Source organism: Merops nubicus, unplaced genomic scaffold, assembly GCF_000691845.1.
Source record: "Merops nubicus isolate BGI_N331 unplaced genomic scaffold, ASM69184v1 scaffold20866, whole genome shotgun sequence".
Taxonomy (NCBI): Eukaryota; Metazoa; Chordata; class Aves; order Coraciiformes; family Meropidae; genus Merops; species Merops nubicus.
The window spans coordinates 1-11,607 of record NW_008613195.1 but is presented as its reverse complement, the minus strand read 5'-3'; the positions used below and the strand labels follow the sequence as shown (position 1 = coordinate 11,607).

General features: G+C 45.7%; 1 protein-coding gene across 1 annotated transcript in view; it reads left to right on the top strand.

The window, feature by feature from the left end:
* The window catches only part of POLDIP3 (polymerase (DNA-directed), delta interacting protein 3), a gene marked incomplete at its 5' end in the record, with an annotated part of 11,592 nt that extends 2,808 nt beyond the window's left edge, over positions 1–8,784 (top strand). Inside the window, 7 exon segments of the mRNA XM_008941834.1 lie at positions 1–43; positions 1,497–1,592; positions 3,410–3,592; positions 4,526–4,603; positions 6,830–6,959; positions 7,861–7,927; positions 8,284–8,784. The exon segment at positions 1–43 is cut by the window's left edge and continues 2 nt beyond it. Of these exon segments, the coding sequence (XP_008940082.1) occupies positions 1–43; positions 1,497–1,592; positions 3,410–3,592; positions 4,526–4,603; positions 6,830–6,959; positions 7,861–7,927; positions 8,284–8,458 (772 nt within the window).
* Positions 8,785–11,607: the final 2,823 nt, after the last annotated feature.

The window sequence follows — 11,607 nt, the reverse complement described above, 5'->3', positions numbered from 1 at the left end:
AGGAATGAGGATCAATGTGGTGAACAACCACACACACAAACAGGTGTGTGCCTGCTCTGTGCTCCTTGTTACCTTCGGGGGGAAGAAAGATGTCCATAAAACCTTAAATAAGAAAAAAAGAAGAAAAAAAAAAAAAAAAAAAACTTAAATAGGAAAGAAGAGTGTTTGGAAGTTCTCTAGCAGCTTAGCTCTGTATTTGTGCATGGTTAAGATACTTCATGGTAATTGAGGTTTTCATTTAGTCTGACTGGTCTCCATTCTTTGTGTGTTACATGAACACAGAGTAGGTATTCCCAGTTTTTATCTTAGACTGTGACGTTTTAAAGGCCTTTACAGCCCCCTGCCATTCAGCCACATTACCACCTTGGGTACTTTCAGAGAGGAATGACACACTTTTATTACTTTTTTGCCTGTGTGTACACCTGAAATACTACAGGAAGCACTGGAAAACTGCCATTCACAGTGTCACATCCTGGGGCTGTGTTTGGCCTCTGTTCTGGTAACTTTAGCTATTACTTAGACATTGAGCTGCTGCCTTCACCTGTCCTAGATGCTGTCAACTTAAGGAGTTGTCTTTGTTATTCTGACCTCATCACCATAAACCTTGCATCCATTTCATTTGTCCCAAACTCAGGTCCATTGACCTGATGGCTAGTGTTTTTCCCAGTTCTTCTCTGCACAATCCTCCTCTGTTCTAACATCCCTTTTCTATTTTTCCTTTGTGGTGTTTCTATGACTGGAACAACTTTTCTGTTGGTAAACCAGAATCTTGCTAACTAAAAAACCTACTTACTTTGCAAGCTCTCGTTGCTAATCCCTCCATTTTTCTCTTACTTTTTACTGAAAAAAAGGGAAGCAGGTTTCAGTTGCAGTTACCTATGTTCTTGGCAGTGCTCTAAGTGTGTAGACTTTTTCTCAACATTACTTACAATCTATGAAAAAATACTTTTTAAGGCAGGGCTGTGAGCATTAAGTTGAACTGGGAAATTAATTATTCAGTAAACCTCCTAGTGCAGTGTTGTCTAGTGCTGTGGAGAGCAGCCTGTTCAGAAGGGACGTTTGGTTCAGATGCATTTCAGGCAGGCATGTGCTTAATTTAAAAAAAAAAAACTAATTGCAAAGAATCTCATATGCACATGTTTCAGCTTTAAAGGTAGCAGCATGCTAAAAAGTAAGACACTGAGGCTTTATCCCATTAATGTGGTTTCCTCACTCTTGATGAGGTCTAGGGATTAGCGATCTATGTGGTTTTAGTACACCTAGGAAGCAGCTTTACTGTGGCATTTCTGGGGAAGAGGTTCTTATGTTGATCTTCTGAAATGGGCTGGTGTACCTTCAGGTCTGTGTTGCCAAGCTGCAAGGACAGGAGTAAAGGCCAATGTGCTCATGTTCATCACCTGAAGAAGGCTGAAGACTGGGGAAAACCTGTTTATTTTTGGCAATGCTATCTGGATGACATTTACCTGTTGGTAAAATATTACCTTGCTTCCCTTCAGGGCCTGTACGACATGGAAGATGATGATGAAAGTGTCTCTCCACTGCCCAGCAAAAATATGAAAATGGCCACCACCAACAGCTTCCTGCACAGCGTGGTAAGGGGTTGCCTGAACAGCTGCACCACACCATGCTCGCAGGGGGTGGACACAAGCTGCAGCTTTACAGGGCTTATGTTCTTTTGAAGTATGTAAATAATGCCTTCTCCTGGAATGGGTGCTCTTTGCCCCACCCTTCCCTTTGTGCCAGTGCTTCTAGTGTTGTTTTGGGATAGTCCTTTTAGGCTGTGGTTTTATAGGATTTCTGCAGGCGGAACATGTGCTTTCTGCCTCGCTGGCAGGTTGCTGTGTGCTAGCTCTTGACTCTCTTCTTGTTGGAGAAGTGCTTTGGACCTGTCTCGTTACTATTTGAGTAAGCAAGCAAGGGAAGCTTTCTGCTGCTTCTAGAGACTGGACATCAAAGCAGGAAACCTCTTGCCATGCAGAGTCTTAGCTGGCAGCTTGGGGAGTGCTGATGCTCTGGAGAAGGTGGAATTTTAACCCAAGTGTGAGGTTCTGCTCATGGGATGGGATAACCTTCTGCCACTTAAGCTCTGAACTGACTGGTTAGAAAATGGCTTTGTAGGAAAGAGCCTGAGGGTCCTGCAGGGTGATACACTAAGGATGATTTAGCAGTGCACCCTTCCAACAATGAAGGCCAACTGTAGATTGTGTCTGTAAGATCAGAGCTAGCAAATCAAGGAAGTTAATGATGCTAATCTGTTTGGCATTCTGAGAATGCACCTGGAGTGCTGTGCTTCTTTTGGGGCTCTGTGGTACACTACAGTCACTGAGAGCGTGGGGCCAGTACAGCAGGGTGGTCAGAGGGCTGCAGCACAGGTGGGAGCAGTGTCTCCAGGCTGAGCAGAGAAAGCTGTGGCAGGATCTGTCCACTCTCACTGCCTGGTATGTGGGCACAGAAAAAGCAAAACCTGGGTCCTTTTCAGCAGCAAAGAGGGAGAAGGTGAACCAACAAATGTGCAGTGGCAGAGGAAATTTTTATTGGATATTGGAAGAGGGAGTTGTGCAGTTCTCAGGGTATCGATCAGCATCTGGCACAGGGACCCAGAGTGGCTGTGAAATCACTGTCACTGTCCCCAGATGTTCACAGTTCAACTGTGTAAGGCCCTGAGCCAACCTCTTGTGTCTTTGAAGTTAGCCCTGTTTCAGAAATGGGCATTAGACATGGGTTTGCCCTAAATTACTCTGAAAGAGAAAGCAAATTCATGTGGCTTTATCATCGCACAGGCAGCCTAGTGCAGTGACAATCCCATGGTGGTTTTGTCTTGTTGGTGTTCAGTATAGAGCTCCTGGCCATTTGTTATCCTTAAAAACAGCCTTGTTGTTTGGGGGAGGGAGGAAGTAAGTCTGTTATTTCCAATGTTCACAGCAGCTACCAACCACAGTGTTTATTTTGTCTTTACAATTGTGTAGTTCCAACTGGAAAGGTTACACTCTGTGTGTTCGTTTCTGAGGAGGTATTGCTGTTTGTTCTGGGGCAGCTCCATCTTACCTTTAAAGGAACAATCTTTGTGATCACTTTGTAAAGTACTTGAAAAATCTTTGGATGAAAGGAGCTTTTCCAATTCAAATCATGGTAGTACAGCTGATTTAAGAAGGCTATGGAACTCAAAAGTGCTCCTTAGTGAGGGAAGTGCTCTTTTGGGAGAAACTTAGATCTTTCTGTTTATGCCAGGAAACTTTAGTTGCTGTTTGCCTCAGAACTGGAAGTCTCCAGCCCTGGTGTGGATTTGATATTGGGAAGGATGTGCAGTTGCACATACTAGAACATGCTAGTCATACTCTGGTGCTTGAAAAAGAGGCATGGCTTCAGTAGGCTGCAGCTCTCAGAGGGACTCTCTTCTTTCTTCCCATAGGCTGGGCTGAGTGGCAATAAATTCTCTCTGTCCAAGACTGTTCCCCTGACTAAAGTGGTGCAGAACGATACGTACACAGCTCCACCTGCACCTCCTTCTCCTCTGAGGGCAAAGACCTTGGCAAACGTCTCCCGGACACTGGTGACAAAGGAGGAGCCTCCAAAAGAACCAGCACCTGTTGAGGTGAGCTCAGGGAGGTGGGAGATGCTCTTCACACAGGTCTCTGAAGCATCTGAAACTTGCTGTGGGCTGGTCAGATGAGCAGGTCGTTTGTGCTTGCCTTCCAGCATTATGTCTGGAACTCCATCGGGCTTATTCTGATAACTGCAGACCATGTCCCAAAAATTTGAAACCTGTTTAAACATCCTTTTCTTCAGAGTTTGAGAGACTTGGAATTTTCAGATAGTGCCTTGTGTTTCTCTCAACTTTTCTCTCTAGCATGCGACCATATGGTCCTGGGGGAATCCATGTTATGAGGAGGTGGCAATTGTTTGGGTGCTCCTTGGTGGCTTCCGTGTTCCTAGGAACAGTGTTTTAACATGACTAGACATGTTGCATTCTGTCCCCTCCTGTTAGCAAAGAGAAAAAACAGGATTCTTCCAAGTGGAGCTTGTTGATCAAGCACAAAATCTCATGGGCAATTTGTAGGCAACCTGCCTTGAGTGGCTTTGCCAAACTGCCTGATGTTTGGTAGGGGGAACCCACCAGGCATTCCCAGGCTTGTTGAGTTCAGCGTGCTTTTGAGGGGCTGGAGCCATATTTGGGGATTTCTGGCTGGTATAGAGTGCAGCAGAGACACGTTCTTAAAAGTGCAGCCATGACCAGAGAGTGTTGTGTATTTATGCAGATTAAATTAGTGTTCTAGTTGGGAATGAAGAAGCCAAGTTATTTCAGAGATAAATTAGTATGGAAAAGGGGCTCCTCTTCACCACCAGATGAGCTGGGCTTTTGTAAGCATTGATACTTCCCATTTCTAGCTGTAGCTCTCCTTGGTGTGTATACAGACTTCCCCAGACATCCCTTCAGTGAGTTTTTTTTAATGCTTTGTCTGCTGTTGCTGTCTTGCCTGGTTTGATTGTGACCTTTTTTATGTGCTGTGTGTGTTTGTGTTGGCAGCTGGCGTTCAGTCCTTTGGAAGGCACAAAGATGACTGTAAACAATCTGCATCCTCGGGTCACAGAGGAAGACATTGTTGTGAGTGTTGCTCACTGCCACGCTGGGGATGAGTGATCCCTCCTTCCCTTACCCCACCTCTTCTGATAAGTCGGTTGATCTGTGGTGAAGAGGGGTATGACGTGGGTTTGACTTCCTTGCAAAAACTTTGAGGGTTCCTGATTGTTCTGAGGTTTGTTCACTTATTTTAAAAATGGTGTGTGCTCAAGGAGATGGGACAAGAAATCTCATTTCTAGGATGTACTGAGATACATGACATCACTTAGAAGAGTTCATGCCAAGTGATGCTTGGTGCTCTCCTTGAACTTCTGCCTCCATGCAAGTTATCTGGGCACTGCCATTCTCAGCAGGCTGAGGACAAGCCTGGTCAATGTGTTACAAATGACAGAGTATTGGCCTTGAACTGCTCTGCTTGTGCAGCCTGTGCTACTGGTCACAATCACAGGCTGGTTGGTTGGAAGGTGTCGGAGGGCAGGCACGGGCTTCACGACTCTGTGAGAGTTATAAGCAAAGACCTTTATTCTATGCACAGCATCTACTTTATATGATTCTTACAGCAGCTCACGCCAGGGTCGCATCTGTGACTGATTCATCCTGTGCTGTCCACACCCCACAGCAGTCCAGTGGTTAGCACCCCTTCAGCTTCATCTTAGCCCGCACGGGTAGTTTCACTTAGCTGTTTTTTGGCAAGCTGCTGCTGCTTGTTCCTTTGCTCTTGCATAGCAGTTTTGCCCAGCTCTTTTTCTGTCCCTTTTAACTGCCTGCAGTGATACTTGGTCCTCACTTTTGCTGCTGCCCAAGGTCCCACAAGATAGCATGGCTCGAGCTGGCCACCATCGAGGCCTCCAACAATTCCCCCTTCATTTGCTAACCAAACTGAAGCAAGGGGTTTGTCAATCAGGAGCTGCACACATTGTGTCAAACAAGGACTAAAGATCATTATACATACAAAAATAATCAAGCATACCAAGCCAACCTGCAACAAATTTTTTTATCCATCCTGTCAGCCCCCCAAAGAGGTTACCAAACCAGTTGAGAAAGGTACCATCATGTAGTTGTAATTCTTTTACCCCATTTTTTTAAGTCCTGGATACCTTTGTAAACTGATTCTGAGTGATCTGATGGGTTCATACCTCTGCTATGGCTCAGGTACATTGATTGATGGTACTGAAAAAGCAAATCATGGTGTGTCCTTTGGATCCAAAGTATTGTAAAAAACCACTCCTTTAAGTGCATCACTATAATGTTCCAGTTTGGGGGAATCATCATTGGAGAAGGCAGTCCTGGCTGCAGAGAACCCATGTCCCCCAAAACCTCACAGCTTGTGCACAGAGCTCTTTCCACTGTTTGCCAGATGGTGTGCTGCATCCCAGTTCAAGTCCTGCTGGGATGAGGCTCTTCTCACAAGAGAGCACAGCAGTCCCTCTCACTGTGGGTCCTGGCTCAGTCTGATTATCACAGGGAACATTTCAGCATTTCACCATCCCCAGTGGCTGGCCAGCCCCAGTGGCTTCTGCCTGTTTGTGAACAGCAGCCCATTGGTCAGGGGAACCAGAGGAGGATGCAGATTGGGCTCTTGATGGATCAAGGGGGTCAGATTCCCAGGGGTCCTTTCTTAGCCACTCTCAGCACCGACCCACTCCTCCTTAAGACTTTGCTGAGATTCTGTGCCCCTCACAGCATCAACTGGCTCCTCCTTGAGAGTGTGCTGAGACTTTATCGGAGAAGCAGCGGACAGAGTTAGGGAGGATTCTAACTCGGTGAAGGAGGAATCTCTGTTAAGATTGGCAGTTTTTAGAGAAATGTTTTTTAGCACTTCAAAGACAGTTTGCCAGGGACTTAAAAAGGCAACGATGGTCCTGTCACTTTGGGTGGACCAGTCCCATAAAACAACTTGCAAATTATTCCATGTTTGGGGCTTAAAAATGTTAGCGGTGTTTAGATCAGGGTCTTGGCTACAGTCCTTGAGCTGGCTGTCATTGAGGCCTCCAACAGGAAGGGACCATTAAAGATCACCTAGTCCAGCCCCCCGGCCATGGGCAGGGACATCTTCAACTAGATCAGTTTGCTCACTACTAAGGCCACATACTCATACCACAGCAGTCAGACAAGTGTCAGGACTCTGCCCTGTGTTTTCTGAGCAGCATGGGTGGTGTGACAGAGGAACAGAGCCTTCCACATTTGAGGACTTTGGTTTGGGTGGTACTTCTGATGTGCCCATGGCCCTGACTAACTCTCTGCCCTCAGGAGTTGTTCTGTGTGTGTGGTGCTCTGAAGAGAGCCCGGCTGGTGCACCCTGGCGTGGCTGAGGTGGTGTTTGTGAAGAAAGAAGATGCTATCACAGCGTATAAGAAATACAACAACAGGTGCTTAGACGGTAAGTTTGAGGCCAGAGTTGCACTGACAGATCCATGATGACTTTTTCACCTCAGCAGAGAGTTTAAAAGCACCTCAGATGCTCATATACTTTCAAGAGAGAGGAAATGCCAAGAAGCTGGTTCAAGAGCTAGGCAACTTGATATGCTCCTATGTAAATAGCTGAATATACATACAGTTAAGTGAAATAAAAACCAAAAAAACCAAACCACAACCTTCCAAAAAAACTCCAACCAAACAAAACAAACCATGTGCTCCTACACAGGGAATGCTCAAAGCTAGAGGCTGGGTCCCAGTGAGTCTGCTGGTGTAACTTCCAGATTAAATTTCTTCTGTTTCTAACCCAGTGCCAAGAGGTAGTTGAGTTCTTAGGGAGGTTTTACTTGCTGACAGAATAGTTGTTTGCAAAGCACAAGCAAAATTCACATTTGCAAGAAGGCTGAAGGCATAGAGTCATTTTGGATTGGACGTGTAAAACAATTAGCACTATCTTCTCCATAAACTTTGAACAGTGCAGTTTTTAATGTGGATCCACCTGTAGTGTTATTAAGGACTGAAATTAGCTGTTAATTTTTAGCTGGAAATGGGTGCTTTTTCTCCCTCTGGGTGAGTGACTTGTTAAAACATCGCAGAAGGAGCAGAGTGGGAGATTCACTGGTGTCTCTGCCAAGGGTTTTGTGCCTTTATATAACCTCTTAATCACTGTGGTTCTTCACACTGTACTGAGTGTTTCAGTGGCTCTTCCGTTGTCTGGGACTTTGCAAAACCAGATACATCAGCTGTTCTTTCTCGTGTTTCCCCAGCATGTGGAATTCTGTTGCTTGCACTGTTGGGTGGTATTTCTGGGGTCTTGCCTCACCACAATTCTGATAGAAGGACTTCTTAATTGTGTTTTTGTTCAGGTCAGCCAATGAAATGCAATCTTCACATGAATGGGAACGTCATCACTTCAGACCAGCCTATATTGCTGTAAGTGTCACAAGGTGGGAGGAGGAATCACACACAGTTGCAGGCTCTCTTTTGAGGAGAACCTGAGGGGAGGGAAAGGAAACTGTTGGCAAATTGTTGTCCCAGGAATGTTTTCAGTCTCTTCCTCTCTGTGGCACTCTATATTGAGCTGAGTGAAACATAGCTTGACTCCATAGTATTCCACGCCCTGAGGTTCAAAATGAGTCTGAGATGAGGAAGTTTTCTTGTGAGGAAAGCGCATTTAAAACCTTTATCTCTATATTGGCAAGGGGGCAGCACAGTAAGCGCAGACATACTGTTAAATTTTCCTTCATGATGAGAGGTTAAATAATCCTGCTGTGTTTTCCATCCTGCAGCCGACTGAGTGACACCCCCTCAGTGAAGAAGGAAGGGGAGCCCCGCCGGCCCAGTGCGAGCGCCGCCTCCAACCCCCCAGCTGAAGTGGACCCTGATACTATCCTGAAGGCACTCTTCAAATCCTCAGGGGTCTCTGCCTCTGTGCAGCCCACAGAATTCAAAATCAAACTCTGAGAAGGGCGAGCAAGCGGAGGACTGGAAAACTCATTCAGGCTGGGGAATGAGCAGTGCAGGAGTGCAGATGTTAATTGCATTTGCCTGCCTTGAAAGTTTTTGTTTTCTATGATCGATACCTTACTGTACAATAGTGTTTCCTCTCGTGTGTGTACTTTCTGTTTTCATAGTTGGAGTTTTCTTCCACTTTTTTTTTTTTTTTTTTTTCCAAAAGGATAACCTCCCCCTTCCACCAGTAATGTATTATCAAGTATATACCATGTAACTCCCTCCTTTACTCCACAGCCCCTAGTGGCCATTAAAAGTGCACATAGACTTTGGGGGAAGGAGTGGTCATCTCCTTCTCTCTTCTTCTGACTGACCTTTAACTAAAAGGTGCATCCCCTTGATTATCAACAGCCAAGGACACCACGGTGTTTGAGCTGCTGCTCTGGGTACTAAGCCAGGTGTGGCTCCATGGAGGAAGCACCATCTTGCATCTTTGACTTGGATGCAGTGGGTGGCAGACTGCTTCACTCTGGCTCTTGGACATTTTTCTGCTGTGACATTGAGAGGTGTGGAAAAACTGAGCTTCCTGCTGCATGTTCCAGCCAAGGGATGCATCAGGCAGGACACCTGCACAAGTGCACACCCCCTTGTGCTGTCAGAGGGTGCTTCAGCCCTGGGAATGCAGAGAGGTGGGCAGGGGAAGGCTCTGGCACTTGTACAAGGACTATTTTAGGCCTGGAGGGTCAGGCTTGGTTCTTCTTTCTGGACTGAAAAAACTAAGAACCGGTCTTGTGCTCAGAGCTAGAGGAAATCCAAGTGCTTCACTTGCATTAGACTCTACTACATCTCTGTGCTGACACAGGGACGTTTTGGGGTGTTTTTTCCTTATCTTTTAGCTTGCCCAGTCTCTGGTGGAAAGGAGGGAGCTGGGCCCCTCCTGTTACAAACACAGGAAGCAGTTGTTTCTTGCGCCTGAGAACTCTTTTGAGAGATGCAATTTGGGTGATGTTTGGCTGCTGTGTGGGGGCGCTGCTCGCATGCGTGGGTTTGGAGGGTGATTGCTGCACTTCATACCTTTAGGGGAGGGGTTTTGGAGAGCTCAGTTAACACTTCTCCCCCACGCCTGCCTTTACAAGAGTACCAAGCAAGTCCCTTGCAGAGCACCGAGGACGTGCCTTGGGCCAGGGAGGCTCTGAGGAGCCAGAGGCCATCAGGTGGCACCTCCAGTGCTTCCTTTGGTAGTGCAGTGTTGCTGCCATGGATGTCAGGAGTCCCAGTAGCTCATTTGTGTCTGTTCAAATTGTATTATATGAGAGGAGAGCTAAGAGCCACCTCCAGAATCTGGCTGGGGTCTGAGCTTGGTCCTTCTAGCGAGGAGACTATAACCTAATGATTCTGCTCAGCTCTGCTGAACTTCAGTCAACTCTGCCACTGTTGTGGGTCCAAACTCCATTTCTTGGTCAGCCCTACATTTCTTTTGCTTTCTTGTTCTGTATTAACTCTTTGCTCTATCTAGCTTGTGCAGACCATTCCTCTGTCTCACTCTATCCCTTTTAGCCATGGAAATAACTGAGGACTTGGGCAGGAGATGTTTTTCCAGAGTACTCTCTTTGGTTTGAAAGCCCAAGATGCCATTATTGGTAGGGTGCTTCATGTGAACAGCAGAGGTTTGTGGAGGAGGGGACTGAAGACAGCTATTGTTCTCCTTTTTTAGCTTGCCCATCGAACACTTGTGTTTTATTAAAACAAAAGAAAATGGGGGGAGGGGGAGGAACCATTAGGGGATGGAGAAGATAATGTATTACCCGTTTCTGAATAAACGTTTGTTATACAGAGTGGATTCTAAGCTTTTTTAGATGCTGTGAAACAGCTAGGGATAGGTAGAGTTATTCCAACACTGCATCAACTGTGCTTTTAGAAGAATGTAGAAACTTCAGAAGTGATAATGTGATGAAGAGCAGGAGGAGTATATGGATGAGAGAAGTGATACTCCTGGGCCTTTTAATCCGGGTTATCAGAATTAATAACTGGTTCTTGCTACTAGGTGGGGGCAATTTGTGTCTCCCACCTCGTTCCAATTCAATGTCACAAACAAACCAGCCTTTGTTATTGATGCCTAGTAATTTGAGAAGTAATTTTATGGGAAAAAAGAAAACAAAATAGCTGTGAGATCAGGGTGCCAGCTGTAAGTGTAGTTGGGTAATTTCATTATCAGGTGGGTAGAAAGCTGTGCAAATGTGAAGACGTGTCGTGAGTGCTTCATGTCCTGTGTTTTCCAAAAGAATGGGGAGAGTCAAGCTTTTTTTTTAATCAGTAGATTCATGTCCATTCCAAAAGCCAAACAGCAAGATGCACTTTGTAACTTGCTGTTAAATTGTGCCTGGTGTTCAGGTTATCTGTGAGAAACTGATGGCATTAACACAGCTGGAAGAACTACTGCTGTGTTCTCTAGCTCTGTGATCTACAGCAGTATTTTTATTGATTTTTTTTTTTTTAATTGCTGAAGCCTGTGATTGTCTAAACACCACTCCATGATTCTTACAGCACTGTGCATTGCTCTTCTGTTATCAGTCAGCTCTCTAAAGTTATCTTAGTCTTCTGAGATTTCATAGGGTGGCTTCTTTCCCTGGGCACTGGAAGAAGAGCAGCCAGTCCCTGCTAGTCCTCTCCCAGCAGCTCACCGTGTCGCTCTCCAGCTTCTGGCTGCCCTGCAGCTGTTGTGCTCATCCCGTCTGCATCCCCCTGAGCTCCCCTGCCACCTTCTGACCTCATGCAGCATGATTCTATTTTTGTTCATGTTTTTTTTTTTTTCTGTGCTGTTGGATTATAAACTCACATACCAAGCACTGGTTGCTTGCACTAATTGAGCGTGGCTGGCCAGGGCAGGTGGGGGGTAGTCTGTAGTATTTTTTAATAGTAATAGGTTTTGCATGTACCATTTCTTCTCATAATGTTCATCAACTTGGCTGTAGAAATCTTTATATTTTGTTTCTTTCATGGGCCGTTTTTTCACCTTGCACCTATGTCCTGCTTCAATATATTTATTTTTGGAGTGGTCGTTCCCCCTCCTCTTGAGAAGAGGCTTTAGAATCAGTTGTTTTGCGGTTGTCTTTGAACGAGTCCATAGGACCGAGGGGTGAGCGGGGAACTACAACTCCCGG